The 27599-nt window shown below is 40.7% G+C and overlaps 2 protein-coding genes across 2 annotated transcripts in view; one reads left to right on the top strand and one right to left on the bottom strand.

Annotated features, from left to right (window-relative positions):
- Positions 1-1468, top strand: part of LOC309409900 (trifunctional purine biosynthetic protein adenosine-3) — a gene marked incomplete at both ends in the record, with an annotated part of 30293 nt that extends 28825 nt beyond the window's left edge. Inside the window, one exon of the mRNA XM_082006157.1 lies at positions 1286-1468. Coding sequence (XP_081862283.1) covers positions 1286-1468 — 183 coding nt within the window. The remainder of the gene's footprint in view (positions 1-1285) is intronic.
- Positions 1469-5362: 3894 nt separating this feature from the next.
- On the bottom strand, positions 5363-27217 carry LOC309414536 (trifunctional purine biosynthetic protein adenosine-3-like; the record flags this gene model as incomplete). Its single annotated transcript, XM_082011878.1, has 21 exons — positions 27066-27217; positions 26175-26270; positions 25367-25541; positions 23691-23802; positions 23160-23219; positions 22180-22305; positions 21405-21492; positions 20128-20213; positions 19542-19710; positions 17198-17429; positions 16964-17058; positions 16114-16223; positions 13846-14044; positions 13009-13260; positions 12571-12723; positions 11102-11308; positions 9932-10075; positions 9453-9583; positions 7334-7475; positions 6008-6123; positions 5363-5629 (listed from the first exon to the last, which is right to left on the bottom strand). Exons 1-21 carry the CDS (start codon positions 27208-27210, stop codon positions 5363-5365), a joined length of 3105 nt encoding a protein of 1034 aa, XP_081868004.1. The 5' UTR covers positions 27211-27217.
- Between the last annotated feature and the right edge of the window lie 382 nt (positions 27218-27599).

Raw genomic sequence — 27599 nt, 5'->3', positions numbered from 1 at the left:
GGTCTCTTCTCCCAAGTAACTAGTGATAGGACAAGAGGAAATGGCCTCAAGTTGCGCCAGGGGAGGTTTAGATTGGATATGAGGAAAAATCTCTTTACGGAGAGAGTGGTCAAACATTGGAACAGGCTGCCCAGGGAGGTGGTGGAGTCACCATCCCTGGAAGTGTTCAAAAAACATGTAGACGTGGCACTTCAGGATGTGGTTTAGTGGGCATGGTGGTGTTGGGTTGATGGTTGGGCTTGACAATCTTAAAGGTCTTTTCCAACCTCAATGATTCTGTGATTCTATGAATTTCTTCCCTAAGCATCCCACTGCTGCCTTCCACCAGTTGTGGTAGGGGTACTAGTTCATAAAAGGCTTTGGCTAGCCCAAAATCTTTATTACTACATAGCACCAACTTCTTCTGTATGATTTTATCATACAACCTTCCTTATTTCTTGCTTTCAAGAAAAAAAAAGCGACACTGGAAATGGCACAAGAAGCTTAGATTTGTTGAGAAGTAATCCAATGTTTGTGGGAACAGAGGAGAAACTTGGAAATTTATGTAAGTCAAAAACTACGAAAACAAAAGCCAGAGATCACTCAACTTGGAAGATGCACATTTTTATCAGTTCAGGGAGCGTTTTTTCCATCTTGTTCAGTTCTCAGGGTTGACGGTAACTAGTCTCCCCTCCTCTATTGCATTCTTCAAATTATCCTTCCCTTTTCCACTGCTCTTGAAATCTGTTTTCTTGATTTTTGCTTTCTCTTGGAAAAAGAGACAAAACCTATTTTTCCACATAGAAGGAAAAATTGTGTTCCTTTCCCCATGATATGACTTAGGGTTTCTTCTCTGTGTGGCAATGTACTGAGAAACAATAACTAAACAGCAGGGATCTGCCTCATTAACATGCAAAAGAGAGATCTGCCAGGTCCTCTAGTCCTGCTCTGTGCCAAGGCTTGGCTAATTCACTCTTTTGACTTGAAATGTCATCATTTTGTCCAATTTAGCCTATCATGTCCCTAGTTAATATGGCTTTTGTTGTTTTCTGTAGCAGAAATGTTACTCGCTGGTGTTCTGCCTGCCCCTGCTTTTACTTTGAACCCTACGCTTCTGTTAGTTCCTCGCAGGCCAGCGTGAGCGCCAGCATCTTTTCTGCACTCCTCACATTAGCTGAAATTCATGTTTGCTGTAATCATGTAAAGACAAACAGATCCCCGAGGCATTACATCTGTTGTCGTACAGCTGGGCTCCCCACTCCCTCCTCTTTCAACCGTACAGACTTTCTGGCTATTGCTCTTATAGGAGGAAGTTGACGCTGGAGCCATCATTTTCCAGGAGGCCGTTCCTGTTAAGATTGGTGACACGGTGGAAACCCTGTCTGAAAGGGTGAAGGAGGCCGAGCACCGAGCCTTCCCAGCTGCCCTGCAGCTCGTCGCCAGCGGGGCCGTACAGGTGGGGGAAGCCGGCAAGATCTACTGGAAATAGGAGCAGCACGTCCGTGAAGGTCCACACACGGGAGAGCTGGGGTGCCTTAATTGGTCAAAACAGAGGTCACAGCCTAATAACACACACGCCATATTCTCTTCACAAAGTGTTTTCGACATAGAGTTTACCACATCATGTTCTCATTCAAATTCTTAAAGATTTGAAGTAAAATCCAGAGAAAGCCACAAATGGGAATATTAAGGCAGGGGGCTGTTCTCAGTAGTTTCAGCAATGGCTCTGATACATGTTTCCTAATTATAATCACTTCCTTGGCCAACATTTTGGTTCCAAATCACTTTCTTAACAAACAAAAAAATATTCACTTGGCTAGAGAGGGATCTGAGCATCTCTGAGATCGACTTACGAACATCAATATTACTCTCTAACAGATCATACAGGCGGTAACAGGGTATTCTCTTGTCACGTGCTGTGAAGTGTTTGTGAGGAAAAGTACTGGAACTAGTTCAATGGAAGAGACAGCTAAAGCAAGAAACTTTACTCATAAAAATCTCTAGCCAAAACAAGAGAAACTGGCCTCCCAAAACACTAACTATTCCTGCAGATAATTAAATGGATTTTTTTCCATATAGTTTCTGTTTTAATGTTGGTAGATGTTGTCTGGCCCAGATTCTCTGGGCATTTCCCATAATTTCAAACATTGGACCTGCTATCAATCAGATGCTAAATGCAGAACTGAATGTCTGCTGACCATTTGCCTTCAGGCATCCCAATGTGAATCCATATATGAATTCCCCTCAGAGATTTCTTCAGAGACAAGAGAGTTGGTTTGGGGTTTTTTTTTGAATGAGCAGAAAGGGCGTTAGGACTAGATACAAAATGTGTTCTTGGCTTGTGAGACATTCATCAGAAATTCTGCTGAAGTTAAGTGCCTTTATTCTTGGAACAGTATTTTCACCTGGAATAATACTGATGGAAACCCAGTAGATGTTATCATTCTGAAAACAATAAGGTTTTTTGCACAGCGGAACTCTTGTGAAAAAGCACCTGGTTTTCTTTTAATGCCTTCGCACAGCTGTGAAAACATTTTGATGTATTTAGTAAAATAATCAATTTTCCCTCATACAAGCCAGAAGCATCTGACTGAAGCTGATTATGTATGTTTTAGAGCTCCCCTTTAATACAGAGAAAGCTGATTTGTATTCTGTGCACTGATGTCCTTATGGTACTTCTGTGTTGACGTAATCTCAATTTGGATTTGAAATAAAGTCTAATAAAGTTGAAAAGCGAAATAGCAAAACCTTTCCTTGGATTTCCTTTCCTAGGGCTATAAGGAGGAGAAGTTTGTGAAACAGAATCTAACTCAGTCTACAGTACAGCGACTGTAAATCAGTTTGTGAGGTTATAGACATGTGCAGTTCTGCATAACTTAGTAATGATCCGCCGAGTGTGGTGACCTTACTGTTTCAGTGGCCAGATGGTCTGTGATGAAGAAATTTGCTGACAAAATATTCCTGTCATCATTTGTCACCGAGGATAAAGCTCAAGCAAATACAGAGGAAAATTACATGGTCAAGTTTAATTTGCTTGGAAAGGGCAAAGAATAAAAGCTGAGTCTCCAGCCTGGCGTTTTTCTTGACAAACCTGCCCTCCCACGGAAGGGCCTCCCTCGCAGGCAAACTGCCCGCTGAGGCTGGAAATCCAGCCTGCCTCGGTGAGAATGTAAAAGATGCAGGGAGCGTCCAGCTCTGGCAGGGCTTCAGCCTGCACAAGTTCAAGGCCTTACCCGTGACACAGCAAACCTTTTACACATCAAAAGAAATTGTACTTCAATTGACACACATTTAGAAGAAGTAAGATTACTAGGAGTGAAATCACTACCTGTACAGTTAATATGTGATCACTGCCAGGAAGGCAAATAGCAGAAGACCTGGGAGCCCCAAATCCCAACAGTCCATTCCATCACAGACATCTTGGGCAAGACTTGGGTATTTTGCCATCTAAAACTGATGACAAATGGGATTTAAGCACCCATCTGTATTTCTACAAATGCAGAAAAAGAAATTTCATTGTGAACTGAATCTTAGATGGCTTTGCTTCAATTACCAGTCTGTAAAAAAGAATAAATAGGTTAACAGCCTTTCACCGACACCCAATCTCAGTGGGATGCCAGGAACACAATTAGAGACAGTTGTTAAATACCATGGTGACAGACTGGAGACCTATCAGAGCACAATAACTAGCACCCTGTTCTTTTTTAACGTTTTATTTGTTAGGTCTGAAACATTCAGTCACACATGTTATGCAGTTCAAACAAAATAAAACATGAAGTTACTACATGGTTACAAAAGACCAAAAGCAAACTAAGCAATGTGTTTCTCATAAAAAATAATCTCTATATACCAAATGTGTTAATCTTGCCTTGTTACAGTTCTTATTTCTCCCAGATCATGAAAAAATACATGTTCCTTGCTCCACTTGTTGGAGTGCAAGAGACAAATACAGATTTCTGTACGTAAATGACAGAGCTTACAGAAGGGAATTGAATTTTTCTCCCCCCCTCAACTACTGAAACTCGACTAGCTACACAGTGGGGGGGGGGGGGGGGAAGAAGAATCGAGACTTTTTAATTGGAGCTGACTCATGCTCTCAAACAGCCTGATACAGCCAAGAGCGAGATACTATGTATCTCCCTTACTAGCACAATACCAAAGGTAATACCAAAACAAGAATACATTTTTTTCACTGCATCTAATGGCTATTACTGATCCCTCTGCTGGAAACTTCAGCTTTGGCTATTTCTTTTCTAGTTTGTTCAAGTAGCTTCTTAGCTAGCTTTCTTCCTCTGATTTGTTACTTGCATGCAAGTCATTATTCTGGCAGATACAATATAAGCTTCCACAGAAAAAGGTTTTATTTAACAGCAGCAACCCTCTGGACCACGCCAATCATTCAGTCAGCAAAGAAAATTGAGATTTTCCTGCCACTCCCAAATTAAGCTGAGGATGTTCTTGTTCTGCTGATTTCAAGGATGAAGGAAGAAAAATGCCTGAAATCTGGTGTTTCTAATCCAATTTTCATCCCTCAAGATCCAAATGTTTTAATATGAAATTCTGGGAATGTCTATGCGCTGCTCCCTTTCAAGTACGTTCAGTATGCAATGTTACATCATATTGACAAATAACCTGTGAAGGGGAGTTTGTTTCATTTTGTTTTGCTTTCTAAAGGTTCCCTGCCTTTTTGGCCTTTTGACCTCCTGCTTGGCAGCTCACTAGACTCTGGCTCCCATGCTGGGGCACATGTTTACATGCCCCTCCTCTCCTCTATACCGTGAGGCACTTCCACGGTGGTGGGGCTCGCAAAGATGAGGTCTTTGTAGGCTCCCACCTCCTCCCACAGAATGATGCATTCGTCCCTAATGTTTTTTTCACCTCCCAAGTCTACACCATGCCAGGCTGGGCCGCAATTCTGATCTGCCCCGACATGTTTGGCCTCTTCCATCCAACAGGAGCTGGTCACCCTCTTGCAGCAGCATGGTTCCTGTTTGTGGTTGCTTTGTGAAGCTCTTGGTGCTCTGCAATGTGATGTGGCCAAGAAAAATTGATCCCTCAGAAGAATTAATTTCCCTCTGAAGCATTAGACCATATTTACAGCTTAAGCCCCCTCTTTGATTTGTAACACGGCATCTCTCTCCTTTACAGATGAAAGAACAGAACAAAGAAATCTGAAATCTGAAAAGATAGCTTGGCTTCCACCGCCAGTTTTGCAAAAGGAGTGTAACTAAAGCTGCAAGCTAAGGGAAAAGGGTCACAGCTCAGAATGGAAACCCATGACACCGATATGCCTGCAGCCAAAGAGATGCACATTGAGGGCAGGGAGGAGGAAGAGGGAGGAGAAAGGAAAGATGAGCAGAGAGCAAGCCGCTCATTAACCTGGCTACACCAGATCATTTTTTTGAGGCTCCAGAGCCATGAGTGAGGGTGTGCACATCTCCTCTTGAAGATGGAGACTTTGGCTCTCCTGTTTCCAGTAGGTTTTACCATCAGCTCCTAACTGCACTGCTCCACTGGCCACCAGCTGCAGGGCGATGGGAAAAGCCCGGCACTCAGCTTCTTTCACCCTTTCTGACAGTGTCTCCTCAGTATCGTCTGCCTTCACGGATACCGGCTCCTGGTATATCACTGCTTTTGGACTAGATTCCTCCTAAAATGGGAATATTGGGAGTCTTTTAGAAGAGGCTGGTGAACAGTCTCAGCAAGGTTATGGATGGGGCGGAGAAAGTCTTACATTACATTAGGGGGCAGAGCAGGAAGAGAGACATGGACTAGAAGATTCAGAGGGCAGTTTCCTGAGAGTAGGACAAACTGAACACACACACTCCCCAGATACCAAGGAAGAAGACAGGACCTCAAGAAACCACAAATGCAATGTAACCCCCACCTCTTCCTGTTTTTACCGATAACAGTCCCAAGATTTCCACACATTCCTGTTATCTCTTCCTGCTTCTGCCTTCAGAAAGGAAAAAAAAAAAAGCAAATTCCTTTTCATAACTTACTCAATGTTAGGCAAGAGGACACTTACCAGGACAAAATGCACGGTGCAGCCTGTGACTTTGAATCTGCTTTGCAGGGCTTGCTGATGGGCATGTCCATCCTTGATTGGTGGGAAAAGTGATGGGGAAGCATTCAAAATCTTCCCTGGGCATCAGAGTGAGAGGAGAAAAAAAAGAAAAAAAAAATCAATTTCAAATTAATTTCCTTTAAAAATAGAAGCGAGATGTGATCATCAGTTCAAAACAGCAGCATTGAGTACCACTCAGGAGCTTAAATGGTCCCAACTGCAGTCAGAACGTAACAGGGCGTGTTCAGATTCAAGTTCAAAACCAAAAAATGCACATGGTGTTATGATCTCTAAGGAAACCTAAGGAGGTGCTGCTCTGCTCTGAGGAAATAGTGAGCTTTCAGGAACACAGGTGATGGTGTGCTGGCTTTGGCAGTAGCCAGGCAAGCATGTTTCAGTTAAGGCCAAGGACCTCATTTGCTTTTGCATCTGTGGATGGACAGATGGAGTTTAAGTCTCTCCCCTCCCAGGTGACCAGCCCTCATGCTGCAGATGAGAGCCTTGGAAGTGGACTTCACACTGCAGCTTCATGCAGAGCCACTGTGCAGAGAGAAGTGGTTTTCATAGGAAACATCATTCCCAAAGAAGCCTGTCCAAATGCAATCTGCATAGTGAGTAACTTCTGAGCAAGGCTTCAGGAGCTGGCACTTGGCGCCCAGAGCAAGAGGCAAGAGGAGTGTGCGTTCCCCTCTCCGCCGGCCTGGAGCAAATCTAAAGAATGCTCTGCCCCACAGCAGAGCCACATTCACTCGAGGGTCTGCAATGGCTGTATTTCCAGCACAGAGTACAGAGTGCTGCTATGCTGTGCAGCCCTCAGGGCAGCACAGGAGGGAGAGGCATTGAGAAATCAATCTCCCTCCCATTTTTTTCTGAGTAACAGCTGCAAGGAGTAAATTCAGCACAAGTCCCCAGCACAGCTCCTTGAGAAATGACACAGCTATGCTACCTGTCCGCTACTGCAGACAGAACCAAACTGCTGCCTGCTCCACACGTGTTTCTCCTGCCCAGCAGGAAGGCAGACACACCAACTCTGTGACCCTGATTTTGCCCCTCTGGTACTCATTATGCCAGCACAAGGCATTTCTCTGCCAATGCACAGTCAGAATCGCAGCACAGTCCCACTGGCTGGAATGAATGGAAGCACAGGGCAGCCCCACGGATGTACATGTACTCCTCAGTGTCAGCAAGGCTGTGGGAGATTTAACCAAAAGACGAAGAATTATGTGTAATTCTGGTGAGACCAAGCATCCATATTTTACTTTCTCTTTTACAGTTACAATTTCTTACCTTTCCATTTTCTGAGAAAAGGACTGGACAAAATTCTCATAAATCCTGACAGACATATTAGTTCAACAGCGAATTCTTCAAGAACTCGGTCAATTGTGCTGTCAAATTCAGAGCGGCTTCCATATAACTTGTGATCGATCACCTAAAACATTAAAACAGATCAAAAGCCGTATCAAGGAAATAACTGTGCGTGAATGAGAGCAGCTACCTGGGCAACAAAGAGAAAGCAAAATGGATTAATTCCAGGACATTAGAGGCCTTAAAAGTTTGTATATTATTCAGGATATTTGTGATTTTTCACATTCATACAAACATTCCTAGGAACACCCCAATCACTTGCTAGTTAACACTAGCTTTCACACAGGATACTTTCTAGGATGTGTAGAAAATCTGCACAAAGAGAAGCCAAGTATGAAAAGAGAAACATGTGAGTAATGTGGTGTAGAGGGAAATAAGGGGGAACATACCGGAAGATACTGACCTCTTACTCGAGAATGTCTAGCCAAAGACTAAAGTAAAAGTAATGATGACTCATCAACAACATCACCACCAGTTAGTCTATAGTTGCTTACTAAAAATAATGAACTTATCTAAAAGAGAGCACACCAGCCAGCCATTCTGCGTAAGGGGAGAAGTCAAGTCTTGTTCTATTTCTACTCCACCTCTCAGCTCCAGCACCCAAGTGTTGATTCCTGACTCTGTTCATGAAGACATTCAAATAAGGGGTTAACAAAGCTGTCATGCTCTTGCCTATGAAAATGTGAATTAATTTTGACGCAACTTTTTTCCTCAGAGATGAGCCTTTATATTGCCAGAAAAAAAGTAACATGGATCCAACTCAGCTGTTGAGGAAGCTTGCTGAAAACTTTTTAATGCATGGAAACCCTCTAACAGTATTTATTTCCATCTGTGTGTAGGTGTACAAGTATGGTAACTGTTCAAAATCATTAAAGGTTAGAAGGCAGAGCTCCTGGTGGGCTGCATTTGAAATCCCAAGTTGTTGAATGTTTTCAAAAGCCATGTTCTATACTTTGACAAGTATGATGACATGACACTACTCTCTTTCTGTATTTTTTTTATTTTATGAAACAAACTAATAAAAGTTTCCATAACACAGTACTAGTCTACTGACCACAGATAGGAGAAGAGACTTGTATGGTGCCGGTGAAACTGACTGAGCACAACATGAGACAAAGGTCTTTCTAAGAAGGGATGAGTCAAGGAGACAACATGCTTATGTTCGTGCTGGAGCACATCCAAAGAAGAGCAACAAAGCTGGTGAAGGGTCTAGAGCACAAGTCTTATGAGGAGCGGCTGAGGGAACTGGAATTATTTAGCCTGCAGAGAAGGAGGCTGAAGGGAGACCTTGTTGCTCTCTACAGCTACCTGAAAGGGGGTTGTAGAGAGGTGGGTGTCAGTCTCTTCTCCCAAGTAACTAGCAATAGGACAAGAGGAAATGGCCTCAAGTTGCACCAGGGGACGTTTAGATTGGATATTAGGAAATATTTCTTCACCAAAAGGGTTGTCAAGCATTGGAACAGGCTGCCCAGGGAAGGGGTTGAGTCATCATGCCTGGAGGTATTTAAAAGACATGTAGATGTGGCACTTAGGGACATGGTTTGACCTTTAAAGGTCCCTTGCAACCCAAACTATTCTATTATTCTATGATTCCATGGTTTTGTGGTGGACTTGAAGTGTTAGGTTGATGTTGGACTTGATGATATTAAGGGTCTTTTCCAACCTAAATGATTCTATGATTTTATGTGTTTCACAGAGCCTAAAGTCTTCCTGATTTCAGTTAAAGCTCGAAGCTGCATGGGCTACAGTCTCAGGCTCAAATCATCACAGCATGTGCAATTTTAAGTCCCTTCCTAACTCTGGACTGTAGCACTCACTGAAGAGATGGGGAAGACACTCACAGCCTCCAGTGAGCACTGTCCATGCAGCTTTCAGCTCTGCCTCTACTGATAACTCTTTGTGCTTTGTGCTACATCCACTTATCCATGTAAAAGTTTTAAAGAAAAGTGAAACATGAATGCTTACCAAGCATTTCATGAAGACCTACAAATTCAGTAGCTGTGAACTGGTGATAAAAAGGAAAGGAAACAGGTATCTTTACCCTGGTGGGAATTCCAGCCCGGGCTGCATTTCGTAGTTCTTCCACACCAGACTTGTTGGAGATGACAAGGACAACTTGAGCACAACTGCCTGGCTCTTTTGCGTAACTGATGAGCGCAGCAAGGTTTGTGCCTCAAATAAAGAGAGAGCAAACATTCATGAAATAGATGAGCACCTACGTCACTCAGAATTGGCTCTCAGTCCCGTTTATCTACCAAAAATCTTGTTTTCAACAACTGCACAAATAGAAGAGGACTAAGGAATTTGTGCACTAATAAAGCTCATTTGTTAAGCAGTACAAATGAGTACACCTTCTTGACTTCCAATCAAAATGCAGCCTTGGTTTTAGAAGGCTCCATAGACTCCACCAAAAAAAAAAAAAAGCAAGGTGGATGCACTGTTATCAGGGCTGAATTCAGCCTCCCTTTTGTAAGGACATTTCTCTGTGGGATTATCATCACACAAGAAATGAAAGCTCACCTGTTCCAGAGATGAGAACAGCCACTTTAACTTTGTTCTTTCTGGGTTGGTGTTGACTCTCAACAGCAGGATTATTCATCAGATGCTGGGGGCTGCTGGGCTGCAGGGCTTCAAGAAGATTCTTGACTTTGATGTGAGAACCTCCTCCAAATATGTGAGGAAAAAGTTAAAATACCCTAGATTTTATGTTCCCATTTAAATTTACTTTGTATAGTTTACTAATCATAAGTTTCAATTAAAAAAAAAACCTATCAGCAAATAATTTCTGCTAGCACTAACTGAACTACAAAAATGTACATTACTTGAACAAACCAACTCATGCTAGTTGTGCTGATCTCTTTTGTGTTACTCAATTGCAGAATTGTCTCCAAAGGCCTAGGTATGGCATAATCTTTTCAAGGATTATCCCTGTCTTTTACATCTGTCTTCCTCTTTCTCTCATGCTGCAAAATTAAACTGAAGATGATGTCGACAGAGCTGAGGTTGCATTTTGGCTGCCCAAACTCCTCCCCAAGCTGTTTGGCTTCCAGAGGGATTTTGGCTCGTGTCTTGCTGTATGTCAAGCAATGGACATACCAGAATGAAGACTTACCATCACATATGACTGTACACAGCTGTGGCCTATCCTCAATCTTTACACAGGATCCATGTGAGTTGGGAAGGGGTTGGAAAGGAGGTGGGTTGATTACCATGATTGTGGCAAAATATAATCAATTAAATAATGTGAGTCCTTGCAGACTGTCATCAGAGGGATTTACTTGAGTCTCAACCAGGTACCTAGGTAAGACACTATTCAAGTATTGTCACTCTGAAAACAAGTCATTCACTTCTCTATGTATTTAATAATGAAATCTAGATGTGAAGGTGTTAAGCAGCCTCCAGCCTAGTGAAATGACAGAAAAAAAGACATGAACTACACAAACTTCGCAGTAAGGAGTCTCCTCAGTGCCTGCAGACCTGGGTATAACTTGTACCTCCCAGGAGATACTCAGTGCCTCACAGAATCACACTCTAAGACAACTTACCTTGTATCAACTTAAAAATTAAATAGTGCATCCTAAAGTGAGCCGCCACCCCTCTGAAGTGAGACAATGAATCTGTTACACTTGGAATCAAACCATACTCTGTTTAATTTTTGTATCTCCATTTCCTGTTAGGACTCCTGCTAACCTGTGTGACAAGGGGTAACAACCTTGCCAATCAGCCAAGCTTCCTCATGTCTCTGTATGTCCTTGAGAACATGCTGAGCCAGGTCCTTCGGCACAACCAAGACTGCACCGATCCCACAATTAAAGGTCTGAGCCATCTCCTCCTCAGAAAGGTTTCCCTCTTTGTAAAGCCAGCAGAAGATTTCAGGAATCTTCCAGGTGAGAGCATCTGAAAATGATTGAAATTTGTATATGGTCAGCACAAATGTTTGCTACTCACCTTTTATTATATACAATGAGAGTGGTATATTACAAGAGCTGATAGAGACTAATTCTTGCTATTTTAAGAATACTGTCCAAGGAGGACACTGACCCAACTTCCAGTCAAATTTATGTGTGCTGCATGACCAGAGGTTTCTAGTCATCATTTGTGCAAGCCAAGTCTTCTCTAGGCTTTCTAATGAGAACATGTAGGAAATGACAGCAAATTAAAATGTATTCATCCCTCATCAGCCAGAAGAACAAAGCTACAGATGACTTATATCTCTTCTGTAAGAGATAAAAGAGCCATGGGACAAATCATCTTTTGGCTTTTTTAGACTACTTAAGCAGATACTGGTTTTATGTTTCAAAGAATCAATAATTGGTATAAGAGTGTATACTTAGGTGTGTGGATGGGCAGACTGGAACAGGGCTGAGCAGTCTACACACAGATGAGAAGCATGGATGGTCTTTCACAGTGACCCTACTCATGTAAGCATGGCCTTAGGCTGTCTCTGGAAAGCTTGATGGTGCAGACTTGTCATCTCGACTTCACTTTAGAAAACTAACAATCCCTTGGGCTTGTTATCTTGTCTGTGGTTCCAGGCACTAGCAAGCAAGTTGGGGACCACATTAGTAAGCTGGGTTTATTTCTTTCCTTTCTAATTTCATTCTAGAGAAATACAGACAGACAGCCATCTTCCCCCCTCCCCACCCTCACAATATTTTTGGACTCACGTTAATATGGTTTTCTTTAATATTTTGAATTTATTAATACATAAAAATGTAACTCAATTTTGGCTTACACAGAAGAAGTTCTACCTTACTTACAGATGTCAAATGCTAATCTGTTATGAGGAAGCTACCACCTACCACAAAATTGCATTAAACATGTGTGTGTGTACACATACTGTGGAGCAAATAATGCAAATTAGTTCTCTCAACAAGCTTCAAAGTTTGGTCAAAATATTTAGTATGGAGAGGTGTCTTGCAGAACACACAATCTTCTCAAATCCCTTTTCTCCTAGAGATGAGCCGCCTTCAAACTCTCCTTAAATTTCCCTTCTCCAATGAGAGAGTGGTGCTCATCAGCTGATGCTTACTTGAAATAGGAATGTTTTTGGTAGGCTTTTTGGAAAAGCACTGACCAGGTGATACCCAAAGCTGAAAAGTCAAGTCCATGCTGTATGTAAATTTTGTCAAACAGAAACAGTCATCTTTGATATTTACCTAGGGCAGCGCTGACATGTTCTGGCAGGATTCTGGAGATGCCTTCCAGCAACCCCTCCTCAGCAATGAAGGCAAAAGTCTTCACATGCCCTGAGCGAAGGACAGGCAGCAAAGATGGACTGTACATTTTTGCTGGGGTCAGCAATATATCTCCTGCAAACAAAAGTGTCAATTCAATCAATTTGTTTAAAAGGTCATTAGGTGTTTAGTGGGAATGCTCCTCTGAACAGGTTCACTTCTGCTCCTTGTGGCAGACAACCTTGGGAAATAGTGCTGGCCCACTCTTCCAAAACTGTGGATGCAACCCCACATACCTACCACAATAACTGATTAACCCTAACCCATCCTGAAGTGAACAACCTTTGGCAGCACCTAGTTATGAAAATGTCTGAACACAATTCATTTGCAGGTTTGTTTTTGAGAAGAAAGATACTGTACCTAGAGTCTTGTCACCACAACTGCCAGGCGCTGGTGAGGAGTAGTGTAAGGAGGACATTAAGAGAATCTTCCTTATGATGCTAAAGCCACGGCCATGAATCCCAGAAGAGGACAGTCCAATAAGCACATCCTCCTCATCAGCTCTCTGCAGCCCCAGAAGCATCTGGCCTCGCTCCATTGCACCAACCACAAAGCCAGCCAGGTCATACTCTCCAGAAGAATACATGCCAGTCACCTCAGCCATCTCCCTGCCTAAGTGGGGAGAGAAAGCAGTCAGCACTAGCTGTAAACAGTTTTTATTGTTAACTTTAAATCTATAGCATCTCCAAAAATAAGCAACGTATCCAGGATGGCTGCAGAGACATGAAGCCTAAGCAGCACATTCAGATATATTTTAAAAATCCTTCTTGGTTTCTTATCTTACCTCAAAGACTTCAACAAAACAAAGCTTCAAGAAGTTAATGAAAGAAGAAATGTGAGGGTTTTTTCCATTTCATGCTACTTATCTGGCACCTCCCTGCTACGACTAAATATCAGAGAGGGAATGAAAACATATTAACACGTCAAGAATGTGAGGCATCCGGTTTTGCTCTCCTTTGTACAATGATAAATAAGCAAGAATCAACAGCCAAATGCGTGAACAGCAAAAATCATGCCTCTGTGCTGACCCATTTTAGAGATAAGGACGAGTTTAAGCCCAATGCTTGACTGTTTTTTCCACCAAACAGAAACTAACCATTCTAATGCCACATACTGCCTCTGCCTACAAAGTCTATTGCACTACTAATCCTTCCAACATCAGAACCTTCAAATCTCAAAGGAGGGGAGTGTTCATACCCAGGAAAGCACATGCTGCATTTCTGCAAGCTTCAGCTATTCCTTCTTTGATTGTTTCAGTCACTTCAACATCAAGTTTGCCACAGGAAAAATAACTGAGGAAGAACAGAGGCTCTGCTCCTTGAGCCAGGATGGCATTGACACACAGGGCAACCAGGTCCTGACCTATGGTGTCGTGTCTCTTACATACTTGTGCGATCTGCAAAACATGGTGGGAACCAGCAGCAGTGACAAGATATACACAAAACTCAGATATTACTCAGATAAATAAGCAGAAATCTTCTTTTCCCTGAAAAGAATCACAATAGAACATACATGCAGAAGATAACCTGGTACATCATCTAGTTTAAATCAAGAGAAACCAGCCCATTTTCTTGTAGAGAAAAGAAAAATCTAGTTTGTTTTTTGAAACATTAATTCAAAGTCTAGCTCCAGCTACCCAGAAATTATCATTTTGGGTTGGTTGGTTGGTTGCTTTTTGAAATATTATGTCAAATCCAGAATAAGAGGTGTCTAAAAGCACTTACAAATTCCCAGGATTTTCAACCTATAGAACACCCTAGTAATTTCCAAAACCAAAATCAGGTTGTTCAAACATCACTGTGTGTTCTGTAGTACTTTTGCCTACTAATTTCACTGGCCCATGCAGCAAAACTGAAACAATTTATTAAGCAGTTTTCTTCTTCTTCTCCAAGTCCACAGGGAATGAGATGCTCCACTCCCACCCTCCCCAAGAAGTCTTTTGATCTCAGCTATCTCATGTCATATACAACAATGTGGGCCTGGTCTGTAGGCTCCCTTTAAAGACAGGTCTTTCACAAAGCAATAATATTTCCCTTGTGAAGGCTGTTATTTGGTTTCAAAAAAGTTATCACAGTGTTTGCATCCTACAAGTAATGAAACCTGAATCAGACATCATGGCTTCTATAAAGTGGCGACATTTACACTACTGTATTACAAGCAGAGGTTTCTACACTGTCAGGGATACACCAGAGCGGTTCCACTTGTGCCAACTGCTGATGTAGATGCACAGCATCAGATCACACAGTGCAGTTCACCTCTGGCAGTTATCATATCAGGGTCTGAAATAGGACAAAGGCTGCATATGTAGGGATAAATTTTCAAGGTAACTATCTTTTACTGGCACAGCTCTATCAGTGTAGTCATATCAGTGCAAAAAAGCTCAGTACAGAAAGACGGGCAAAGGAAAAGTGCAGATAAATACTATCACTGGCTTCAAAATGGTAACAGATCAGCACTTAAACAAAGTCTGAGTTTGGATTACAAGCCTGAATCTTTCACTGGCTGGTGGATTTAGAAGTGCTATGGAAACCAGTCAACCCATGTCTTTTGTTGCATTATAACATCTCCCTCCCACTGATATAGTAATAATTTGTATAGGCATTGGCCAACTTTTTTTGGCCAAGGAAGAGTCTTGGGAGTAGTCTGTGTAAACACAGTTGGAATGTCTCTCTGCCAAGCAGTTGGAACAAAGACTCACAAGAGCCAGCACCAATCACTTTTTCATGCTCAGAGGTGTCCAAGGATGCAAGACTGCAAAAGACCTTCTGGATTATTATGCTTAGTCTCCTGCTGTTGCAGGAAGCCACGTCATATCATCCCGTTACTAAAGGTATAAACACCGACTTGAAACAAGTTAAGTCGCTGTGTTTGATCAGTGAAAGGCAGCTTCAGACCTCCACTCCTCTGAAGGCTGAAAGCCTTCTTCTGATTCAATATATAAATATATTCCTGGCCCAACTTATCCTATGTGTTCTGGTGTAATTAGCATTCTTTATCTATTGGCTTCTTTTCCTCTTTAATGTTTATTCTCATCTCCTCTATCCTTCTTTTCCCAGTGCCCAGACAGCAGTAATTATACTATGTCTCTGCATACAATTTATTAAGCTAAGTCTGACAGTTCCATTTCAGCACTTCACTGAACCAATTCCTCTCTGAACTGATCTTTCTCAAAGCCAATGGATCATCTATTTTACAGTAGAAATTCTGGTTCTTAGTTCCTCAAGTGCCCAGCTAAATGTTTTGGTTTATTATCATTTCATCACAAAATACCCAGAACTTCCAGATTCTCGATGACATATGCACAGGCCCTGCTCAAAAGATCATCTACAAAGTTCAAATGACCACTGCAGTGGCCTTGAGATGTAGTTAAAATGCTCAGAAAGGTGCAGATGGTGCAATTGGCTGTGGCATTTAAAACAGTCTTGGGACATAACATAAGCTTTGCTACAGTCAAGTTGCAGTTACCTGCAGTTTAGGTCCAAGGCCTTTAGTTTGAGATACCAGGATAGGATCATCATAACCAGACGCTTTTAAGTCAAAGAAACCAGCAAAGCCTCCTACTTCTGAATGACTGCCTGCCAAGTACAAACATGTCAAGGATCATTTTTAAGGGAAATAAAAAGACCCAAAACACTCATCATGGCAAGTACTGCAAATTATGATTTCTTGGAGAAGACAGCACTGTGTCCACTGACAGAAACATGCACAGCTTTATGAAGCATCGACCCCAAAGTAAAATATTTCATGGTGTAAATAGATCTTTATTATTCTGTATATGTGACCTATGAATTGTGTATAGCAAAGGTTAAACATTTTACCAAACTTTTAACAGCTCGCCTTTTTTTCTTTATGCAACTACTTTTTTCTAAGGGGAGAAAAATCAAGAAATTTTCCTCAGCAGATCACTGCTAAGAGTAAGAACATATTCTGAAGAGCAAATAACAAGTTCAGTGATTGTTAGCCACACCCTAATAACTGTTTGGATGTTGTACTCCTATATACTGGATCCTGGTAGGATCATTTCTGTCCAGTGACATACAAAACTATTCCATTAATCCATTAATCCAGGAGTTATTCTGTTCACTAGACTAACCTTGAAGAAGTGAAATCATCCCCATGTTAAGCAAACTATTTTTAATTAAGCAAAAGAGGAGTGATGAGAAAGAAATGGGAATTTTCTTTCTTCGTGGTGACCTCAGCCCAGTTTCTCAAGCACAATTTCAATGCCAAGAATGCATTGCTCACCTCCTGTGGAAAAAAGAGTTCTGTTGCATTCAATATACCGAAGAAATTCAAAGATTGTTCCCCATCTTACCTGATCTAGTACCACTTACAATTGATGTTTCCGGCTGATGAAATAAAACATCACTGGTTACAGCTTCCACGTGTCTCTCTTTGTATATTAGACCCCTGTAAAGGGAAAGTAAAGGACATGCTAGCAGCAGTAGTGACACTTTATGCATAGACCATCATTCATCACACAAATGGGAACAACAGATATAAAACTTTGGACTAGCATCTATTTCTGCTCGTGCCTTTGCTTACATACAGAGACTGTTTGAGAAGCCGTATACCACGATGGCCAATATCCTTCCTGTAAGTGGCACCCTTGAAACGTATGGCTGCTACACCCCTGTTGGCTTCTCCCAGTGCTTTCATCAGGTCCTCCTTAACAGCAGTAATGGACAGGACTCTGCCACCACTTGTCACCACTCTTCCATCCTTCAGCGTTGTGCCAGCATGGAACACCTCCAGCCCTAACTCTTTGGCTTGCAGCAGCCCTACAAAAGCAAAAGGAACTCCGTGAGTATCTTAAATCACATACTATGTTGGCAAAGCAGTGAAGATTGAAGTCCTTTCTTCAGGCAAGGGAGAATAACAATAAAGCTTCCTACCTTACCTTTCTTCCAAGAAACAGCATTACCATTGAAGGGTATCCCACTTCACTGTCCCTAAGACTCCCTTCTGAGACATCCAGTGAGGACACAGATGACACAGGAACAGAAATAAGGGATCCAGGAGCCACAACAGGACATATAAATAGCCTGTGCCAGGGCAAAACTGTGCTGAGTATTGTAATTGTGAGTAATTTGTGCAGGGCTTTCCTGTACAAAATCACAATTCATAGCAGTTTACTGCTTGGATTCTCTCCTCTCCCTGATATTAAACCATTAGCGTTAATGTTACCTCAGCACTCCCCTTGCTGTTCTGCTGTGCCCACTCCACAAAATTCCCTACCATACCTGGAATCAGTACTCCATAAACACTTGCAGGTGGCTGCCCAATAGCTAAAACAAATGACATATTTTGTTCTTTTAATTTGTTTACAAGTATTTTCCTGTTAGAGGAAAGCAAAATTGCTCAGGGTTTTTTTAGATTCATATTTTGAGGAGAAGATAAGGGAAGAGGAGGAACTACCGTCATCATTTGGAAAAAGTGAAACAAAACACAGTTTTCCCCTTGCTGTCAGCTAGACAGATTTTTATAAACAAGTCGAAGAGACCTTTATACTCGCTGAAAGTACAGTGTGTTACGTTGCCACAGCACTGCCCTGACAAGGTCAAAGCTGAGCCCCAGCTGGCCTTGCTGCAACGGAAACCTAACTCCTTCCCACCGTTTTAGCAAATACTCCAGAATAAAATGTTTATTAAAGACATTAAAATGTGGGAACCAATGTGGAAAATAGGAAAAAAATGAATAAACCCCACAAAATTCCAGGGGTTGGAGTATAATAATAAAAGGAATGAATTGAATTTCATTGCTTTGACTGCCCTCTTTTGTGATTAATAAGCAGGATGGTCATACAACCTCACTCCTAAAAGTATGAATACCAACCTAAAAAAAGTTCCTGAGTATGTCTAATGAAAGACAGCTCATTAGCAGAGGTATTAATTCAGTTACTTGGTTTGGATTTTTACAGTTACAGAAATGCAGTTTTGCAGAATATCACTGACAAAACAAAATAAATACAGTGAGTGAACCGGAAGAGGATGGTGGGCAAGGAGAACATGACAGCAGAAATCTTGACAAGAGAAAAAGCAATATAACATGACCTCCTCCCTGGGCGATATAGGGTAACTGGAGTTCTGACAAAAATAAGGTGGCCTTGAAATAAGGTCAGCTGTCTGGGTTGCTTTACACAAGGCATAGTGTTGTACTGGCAAAGCAGTAGCTGAGGGGAAAGAAATAGTTCTGCAACAGTTCCTTCTGATTCAAAACATTTAAAAAAATTTTAATCTTAATATTAAACCTCAAGAATTTTAACACAGACAATTAGTATTGATCTAAAGCCCACATGCCCAATTTCCCAAAAACCCTTTAAGCCCTGTGAAGAAGAAGTTCTTACTAGTATTACACAGTAATGACCTGGCTGGCTGGCACAAGGAATGGAACCAAGCTGATGGTGGAGGCATAAACCGCTCCTATTTTAAGGGCCACAGGTCCTCAAGTCTCATCCTTATCACTTGGTCAGGCATTAGCTAAGATCAAGTAACCTCCCAGCAAGGGAGCAAAACTAGCAATAAGCAGTCATGAGCTGACAACACTGTGGTCCGTGTTTCCAGTATAGTTTGTGGAAGTACTACACATGGACGCACCAGAGTTGTTTCAGAAGGACATAATGTCTCATCACCTTCTTATCTCAGCAACAAGTTACAGAGCTTTATAGAATGATGTAATTTTAATCATTTAGCCCCTGTGCTACTCTGGACAGGCATGCATTCCAGTTAAACGATCTTACTGATCCTTTCCACAAGGACAAGGAATAATGGATGAAGGCAGATTCGGATGAGTAGGGTGGAGGAAAGCAGTACAGCTCCCTGGGAGAAAATGTAAATGCAAACTTACTGAAGTACTAGGCTAAAATTAAAGAGTAAACAACCTACTGAAGTTACCTGTTACCTCCATGCCTTTGTCATAGTCTCCTGGGTATCCTGGACTTGCCATGACCACACACACAGCTGTACTATTTTCTGACCAGGCTGGCATGAAGCTGCAGAGTTTGCCATCGATTGTTGCTTGAATCACTTCATAAAAATCATTTCTAAGCAATGGAAGAATTACCTGCAGAAAATTTTCATAGTGATAGAAGTTAATTCTTATTTTGCTGACTTGTTGAAATTCAATTTAGGGAAAATTCAATTAATAGAGTAAAATCTGTACCTGCCAAATGGAAAATACTGTATTTTCCTATACGAGTAGATTTGGAAACTATAGGTGAGCATTAATTTGCAGTATCTCTTTGTAACAGGCAGAAATTTACAACAGGACATGTGAGATTATGTAGAAGGAACATGAATTTAGGCCCCTCCCAGTCCACTTCTCTCCAGAAAAATACAATCTGAGCAACAGCTCTTTAACTTAAATTCTTTAATTAATAATTCACAGAAGCTGATTAGTTAAAATAAAATAAGACATAGATCCAAATATATCACATACATTTCCCTAAGCATATTTAAGTTTCCAGTATCTTTCACTCACCTGGCACTGAGGGTCACCAAACTGACATTTAAAGTTTAAAATTTTCACACCATCTTTGGTAAGCATTAAACCTGTCTGCAGCACACCTGAACAGAAAGAACACAGCCAAGCAAATGAATGTAAATGTTTATTTTTCAAGAACTCCTTTAAATGCAACATAGTATTTTGGAATGTGGGAAGCATTTCTGCAACCCGTAAAGAATTAGGAGCAGGGATTCTGCAAGCAGTTACACACAAATCAAATAATTCCAAAATAACCAACAAAGTGGCTAGCAACAACCTGAGGAACATCACATCACATTTTAGACCGAATACAATGGAAAGCAACCTCTCTGCATCACAAAGTTGAGTTCCGCCTGCTGCTACAGCCCTTTAATTGCAGGTCATCAGAGATCAGAAGGAACTGACAGGATGAAAAAAACAGGTCACATAAAATCCCACTCATTAAGCAGATGTCGCAGTTTTCTTACCATTAACTGCACTCCTGTTATGCATAAATATAGATGTGTAATTCTGTATTTCAGGCAAAAATAACAAACCAAAATTCATTACTGCTACTAACAAACAAGAACAAACAAAAACTTATTGAGGATGGCATGCTGTGATTTCTACTCAACACACATATATGCATGTGGTGATCTAAAGCAGGCCTTTCACTGTATAATCAGACAACCAATCCCCAGAGAATAAGAAGTGTGAAAATTTAAACGCCATAAAGCATCAGGTCCTCCAGCATCATCCTAAAAATGCTCAACACCCACTATATTCTTACTGTGGACTTGGACTTTCTAAAAAAGTTACCAAATAGCAGAGAATACATTGCAGACTGGAACCCAACTCTTTACATGTATGTGATCTGACACTCTTCAGTACCAAAAGCAGCCATTGGCATTAAAAGACAGCTGTGAGCTTCACCCTCCATTTTCAAAACAGCCTTAAGACAAAGATCTTAAGAAAAAAACCCCTTAAATTGCTGTATATAGAAGTGAACAATACAACTGTACTTAAGTATGTGTTATACCTTGAACTACAGAACGTCTGGTTGCAACTGTTTAAATACAAAACATTTAATAAAAATACAGTATGTTTTGTGGAGAAAAGATGAAAGTTCTTCTCTCCAAAGGAAGAGCTAAAAGCCAAACCAGTGAGGCTTAATACTGCATGAAAAAATAATTATTTTTTTAAACAAATACTATTTGGGATTCAAAATCAATCCCTAACAATGAAACTAATCTTGGTATGACTTTACCTTGTTTTTCAGTTGAATGCTTACTTACCTACATATGCTGTTCCTTCTTGTCTCATACTCTCAACAACATGTTGAAGGATAGCATCATTGATTTTCTCCAGAAGTACTTCTGGAACCTGACGATCAACATCAAACTGATTGAGACAGTGATGACATTTGCTGGGCTAGCTCATAGGACCTTGAAGGACTGGGGTAAGTAAATGCCTCAGCTATGTTTTCTGCTCTCCCCCCAGCCAGTGCACTCTTTCCATCAGGGTGCTGCTACCTGAAGGACAGATGCACTGATCCTCTGTCTCCCAAGATTTTTTTGTTTGGTTCTTTCTTTAGAAATTTTAAGGAGGTTTGAGACACTGGAAACCTGGGCTGTACACAGTAAGATTGTTTCTGTGCTTAGAGAAAAACACACTAATAATGTACTTCAGCAGCATATTTAGAACAATGCAGTCAGCATTAAGAATCAACAACAAGAAATGCAAGGTTATGTTCAAGACACAAAGACTCCAGGCATGCATGGAGTTTTCCAGGGACATTTCAAGTTATGCTAATCGGAGCAGAGAAACACCAAGTTTAGGAATAATGGAAAAGGTGAAAGAGACAACATTCCTCAGAACACTAGCTCATTAAATCCTAAAGAATGACTACTAAAGTTTGAGCACTGTATTGCCCTTACACAAGCAAAGCATCAATCAATTCAGGAAGAAATCTGGCCTATGTGATAGAAACAAGATTGGGCACTAAAGGACATATATTTTAACCACAGATGTGATCAGCCTTGTTGCAGGTTGAAAAGGAGGACTGCATACCTGAGGAACTGGGCAATAGGCTCCCATCCCTCCAGTGTTTGGACCCTGGTCACCATCCAATAATCGTTTGTGGGCCTGGACTGGGGGCATTGAGGCAACAGTGACACCATCCGTGAAGCACAAGCACTATTAAGAGACACACACAACACAGAAACAGTGACAATGTCCTGTCCTAAAAGAAAGTTAAGACTGCTGGTCACAGGCTGAGGCTCAGTTCTGCCAGGAAAATTTAGGAATCAAAGACAGAAAGCAGTAGGTCCCACTTATTCTGCTGCAAGCCCACTGACCTGAAGGATTCACTGAGCTTGCTTTCTCATTTTTAAATAATCAACAGGAATGGCAGCCCTCACAACAATTCCATTCTGATGAATTAGATTTTGACCTATTAGTCACGTGGACATAGGCTTACCTTCAGACATGTGAATAATCTTCATTGACTTGACAGATTATTCATACGTTTCAAGTTAAACATCTGTGTTTGCAGATCAGGGGCCTGAATGAGTGTGAGGTATTCTCAGTTACAGGACAGATCTTGCACAGAGAACTTGTTGGCAGTTTTGCATGTGGCATATAATATGCTTGCTTAAGTTTTATCCTGCCACTGAGTAGCAATCCACGATAAGGAAAGTGCTAAAATAGGCACTAAATATTAGCAGAGATTATTGATGTAACAAGAATTACAAAGACAAAGTCCATAGAAACATGTTTTAGGTCACTTTAGGAAAAAAAGATCACTTTCTACCTAAAAAGATCACCATAATTGCAATTTTATGGCTAATGTAGGAGAAAATTCTATTGATAACATACATTGATTACTATGACATTAGTATGACATCAAATTGCTTAGATTGCATATTTATTTATGTAAGTGCAAATAAAACAAAAAAACTATTTGAAACAATAAACTTGTATGTTTATGCACAGAGCATAGCACTAATGCCAAAGAATAAAAGCACACAACCACACCGTCGATCACATACAGAAAGTTCTTCCCCTTGAAGAAGTTCTTCAATAACAACCATCTCTCCAAACATTCTGTCCTGTACAAAAATAATAAATTTCTCCAGTTAGCAAACATGGCATCTACTAGCTAAATCCTGTCTTTATTTTCTTTTAACAGAAAAATAACAATGTAGATGAAAAGTAGCAGCTTTCTTGAATTCTGGTATGTTGAGCAAAGCTAATAGACTCTCATATGGAGATAAGGAAGGGACATTGAAATGCACCTTATCAGACCTCGGGAGCCAAAGAAACATGAAACAGTTGGAGGGGCAGGGCAGCAGGACTCAGTGCTGGAATGAGAGTTCAGTCACAAATTCTACAAAGCCCTGCTCACTGCCCACTGTCTGGGGCAAACATGAGGAATTTGAGGATGATACCCAGAGAAATTCCTTAGTCAAATGGGCAAGTTTCTCCTGAAAATACTTTCTTCCTGTGGCTGAAATTACAAATTCATGGGCTATAGAACATCAAGAATTGGATTCCTGCTGATTAACTGAAGATTTATCCACCTGCATAATCTCTTGGACAGCTCTGCAGGCTTCCTCTTTGCTGGCTGCAATAGTCACTTCTTTTCTAGCAGCAGGGCCCCTCGCTCGTACAACTCGTGCAGGAAAGTCTGTGCTTTAAATGAAAGCAAAAGTGAGATTCAGGTATCCCTACTGCATCCAGTGAAATTATCATTTTTAAGCTGAATGCCTCTCATATTCTTTCCTTCTTTCTGAACAGCTGAAGAATAACACTTCAGAGAAATACATTCCCTGCTAGCCCATCCTGTCATGGAGGTGAATGGGCTCCTACAGCCCTCAGCACAGGACTGTGAACCAGAAATCCATTAATTCTGGTGTTGGTTGTGACACCAACTCAATGTATATCCTTGGACAAGTTGCTGAGCTTTAACACCTTGCAGTTTCTTCCTCTTTTCCCTGAGTTGGCTTACTGTTTTATTCCTGTCATAGGTTTGGAAAGATGAACTCATTGATGATTTACAGTTTCATAACACCGGATTACAGTACATAATCTTATAAACCACTATGGAAGTTCTCTTCAGAGTTACAAAGTTAAGGCTAAGTTAGGTCTTGCATGTAAAGGATGTTAGAACTAGTGTATTAACACTGTATCCTCAGAATTGCTCCACTTACTCTTAAATGCAAACTCAATCTAAAAGAAAAAAAAAAGAACAAAACAACATAACTACACTTTATCCATTCACCTCTCCTCGGCTTGTGGACGGTCAAATAAAATGTCCCTTTTGAAGAGCTGATTCTACACACTACTAGCCTGTTTTCTGAAATAACACCTCATTCCTCCTTTCTACATTATGATTTATATTAGGACAAATCTCAACCCTAGATTTATACAAGCAGCCAAAGCAGGCTCACACAAAGCTCCCTTTCTCCATATCGCAGTGTGCTGACGTGAGTCTTATGCACGCTTACAGACATACAAGTTGTTGGCCTGTTTCTTTACACGGCAGTAATAGAGACTAAATGCTGTTACAGAGCAAAGTCAGTGAAAAGGTTGTTTTTATTTAAAAAAAAAAAAGTTCCACTAGATTATACCACATGTAGCATGTGACAGCAAAGACAAGAAGTCCATGAAACCGACACACAGCCACAGTCCAGCGTAGCTGAACAGAGCAGCTGCTGTGGGACTGGACCAAAATAGTCACAGTGGTAAGTTACACTCCCAAAGGATCCCCTGACTTCAGAGGCATTACCACTCAAAGCAACTACAGACATATGCAGTTACATTTCTCTCTCCGTGTAAGAGAGATGCTGCCTAGCCTTGAAGAAATAAGAGTATCCTCCTTAAGTTATGAGTGTTTGACCAGTCCCTCCCAAAGCACTCCACAGATAGCATTTTGCTGGTATCTGTGTAGAAATTATTCTTACCCTTAGAGAAAGATCTATTGAAATATTTTTTTCTGCCACCATTTTTTGTCTTTTAAATGGCTAACTAGCATCCTGAAGAAGCTGATCAAAGAAGAGCTGTGATCTGTGAACAGAAAAATCAACCTAAGTTCCCTGCACCTTCACCATCTGTCTCTTCAAAACTAATTCATTCAGCAGCTATTTGAGAAGAACGACAACAGTTGAAAAGTTACCTAGTTCTAGGTAACTATCATGGGTGAAGGCCAAATGCATAGAAAACCTGACAGAGGAGTTTCCAGTATCAAAACAGTTACCTGATAATAAACCTACAAGCTTCCTGGGGATTGGTGAAGGCTTTCCATCTTGCTGTTGGGATCCCATGTCGATCCAGAAAGGCTTTGGCAAAACTAGTGTTGGATGCCAGCTGGGCTGCTTTTGCAGATGGTCCAAAACACCTAACTCCTGCTGCTCTCAAGTCATCAACAATCCCTAATTATCAAATTGAGCAAAAGAACAAAGTAATCTCTTTGGAAACATCAAGTCATTTTGACAAAAGGAAAACCACATAACCATTCCGGCAGTCTGTTACATTTTTCCTTGTCTCAAACAGCTAATTCATCCTTTAAAATAAGGTTCTGCATATCCAATGACCTGCTTTATCATTTAGTCTTAAGAGGTCTTTAGCTCCTTACATTACTTAGAACTGTCACAGTTAGGACTGTCTGGTACTTCTGTTCACTATTGAAGACATGGAGATGCACATTACAATAAATGCACGTGACAGTCTGGGTACTGTTGCCTACAGCAACAATGTTAGGACTATTGCAAGAAAATTCTTTATATAAAGGAAAGCAGAGCAGAAGAAACAAGAGTACTTGTAGCCATTACTGATTCTTGATCCTGAATTATTTCCCCTGCTGATCTCTAACATGCAAAAAGCAGCATATAGCTATGAAGCCAACTGTTTTCAGTAACTACAATTTACATTTACAAGATAACCCAAATTTTCTTGCTCTTCAGTTTAGTTAAGTCGTGTGTATCCTAAGATCCGGAAGACATCATTTCAAAAGCAGAATTCAAGGTACTCATTTTTACTGCCAAGTTAATTTATTTCAGCCTTACCAGCTGCCAAAAGAGCTTCTTGTCCAACTAACACAAGTCCAATGTTATGATCTTTACAGAACTGGGTAACAATAGTGTGATTGCTCACTAATACAGCTGAAAAGGAAAAGGAAATTTAATTGTTACCACTGTAAAGCCTAAATAAGAGAGGGGAGATGAGAATGTCATTGTTCTATCTCCCTAAGAAGTATGATTAAAATAATGAAACAGCCCATGAAGAGCAAAGTGAAACAAACAATATACTAATAACAGAGTCCAGAAGGAACAGTGAACATTTCCAATTTGCACTACTGTTTTTAATACGTCTGATAACTTATTAAATATATTTTATTTGCTATATGTAATCAATATAAACTTTTAAAAGCTGCTTATCATAAGAGAATAAAAACTTTAAAACATAAAACTGTAAGTTCATAAGGAAACTCAATTTCAACAGCTGAGCAAAGATTCCTCAATGGCAGTGCATGTTGTAGCTAAATTTAGCTGAGCAGCCTGGGCAGACACCAATGAAGTTTCTACGCAGAAGTTAATAACTTTGAGTTTTCTATACCTCTGCTACATTTTGATGAAATTGGTAAGTGAATTCAAGCATAACAGTGGGAGGAAAGACATGAGGTGTAGAAATACACAGTCTCATATAAGCCTCACTCTTAAGAAGCTAGGCTAAAAATAGATACAGTATGATGACTTACTAGGCAGGTCTAAAATTCAGAAACAAAACATACATAAAAAAAACACGTCTATGCCTTAAAAAATCTGTGGTACCTGTAAAAGAAAAGAATAATTGTTATCTCCTACCGACTCAACCCAAATGTGGTCAGTTTTATTTCAATTCCAACACCCATATTACTGATTACTTGGCACAATATTCTATCTTTCCCCCCTTTTTACCTGAATTGGAAATTTTCCCATTGTCAGCTGTTCCTGCATTTCCTGGAGCAACAAACACATGTTTCACATGTGGAGACTGGGCCAACTTCCAGGCCAGCGCATGCTCTCTCCCTCCACTGCCAATCACGAGCACTCGATCAGCCATTAACCTGTGCAAACACAGAAACAACATATATAGTACTATCTATTTATTTCACAAGCCCACGTAAAAATATATAAATTATATCACTCACTTGTAATTGGTAAGTAATATCAATCCAGTTCATTTTAGAAAGGTATCTGTAAGACATCTGAACAAAGTGACTGTACCAGTAGCGTTGCTGGGTAGATGCATCATTCACATTTGGTTTAAATACTGACAACAATGAAATAACTCAAAATTTTTTCCACTTGTTTCAGCACAGTCAAGATTTCCTCTCTTAAGTATCCAGGCTGAAATAATCTTGTCATGACTAGGTCTCATCAAGTCCTTTGCACAACTACACAGGACAGGACAGAAAATTTCATACAAATGCTCAAGGTAACTTTAACATA

Source organism: Phaethon aethereus (assembly GCF_964289735.1).
Source record: "Phaethon aethereus genome assembly, chromosome: 1".
Lineage (NCBI taxonomy): Eukaryota > Metazoa > Chordata > Aves > Phaethontiformes > Phaethontidae > Phaethon > Phaethon aethereus.
Note: the sequence above shows the minus strand (reverse complement) of the source record. Positions and strands in the feature narration are given on the sequence as shown.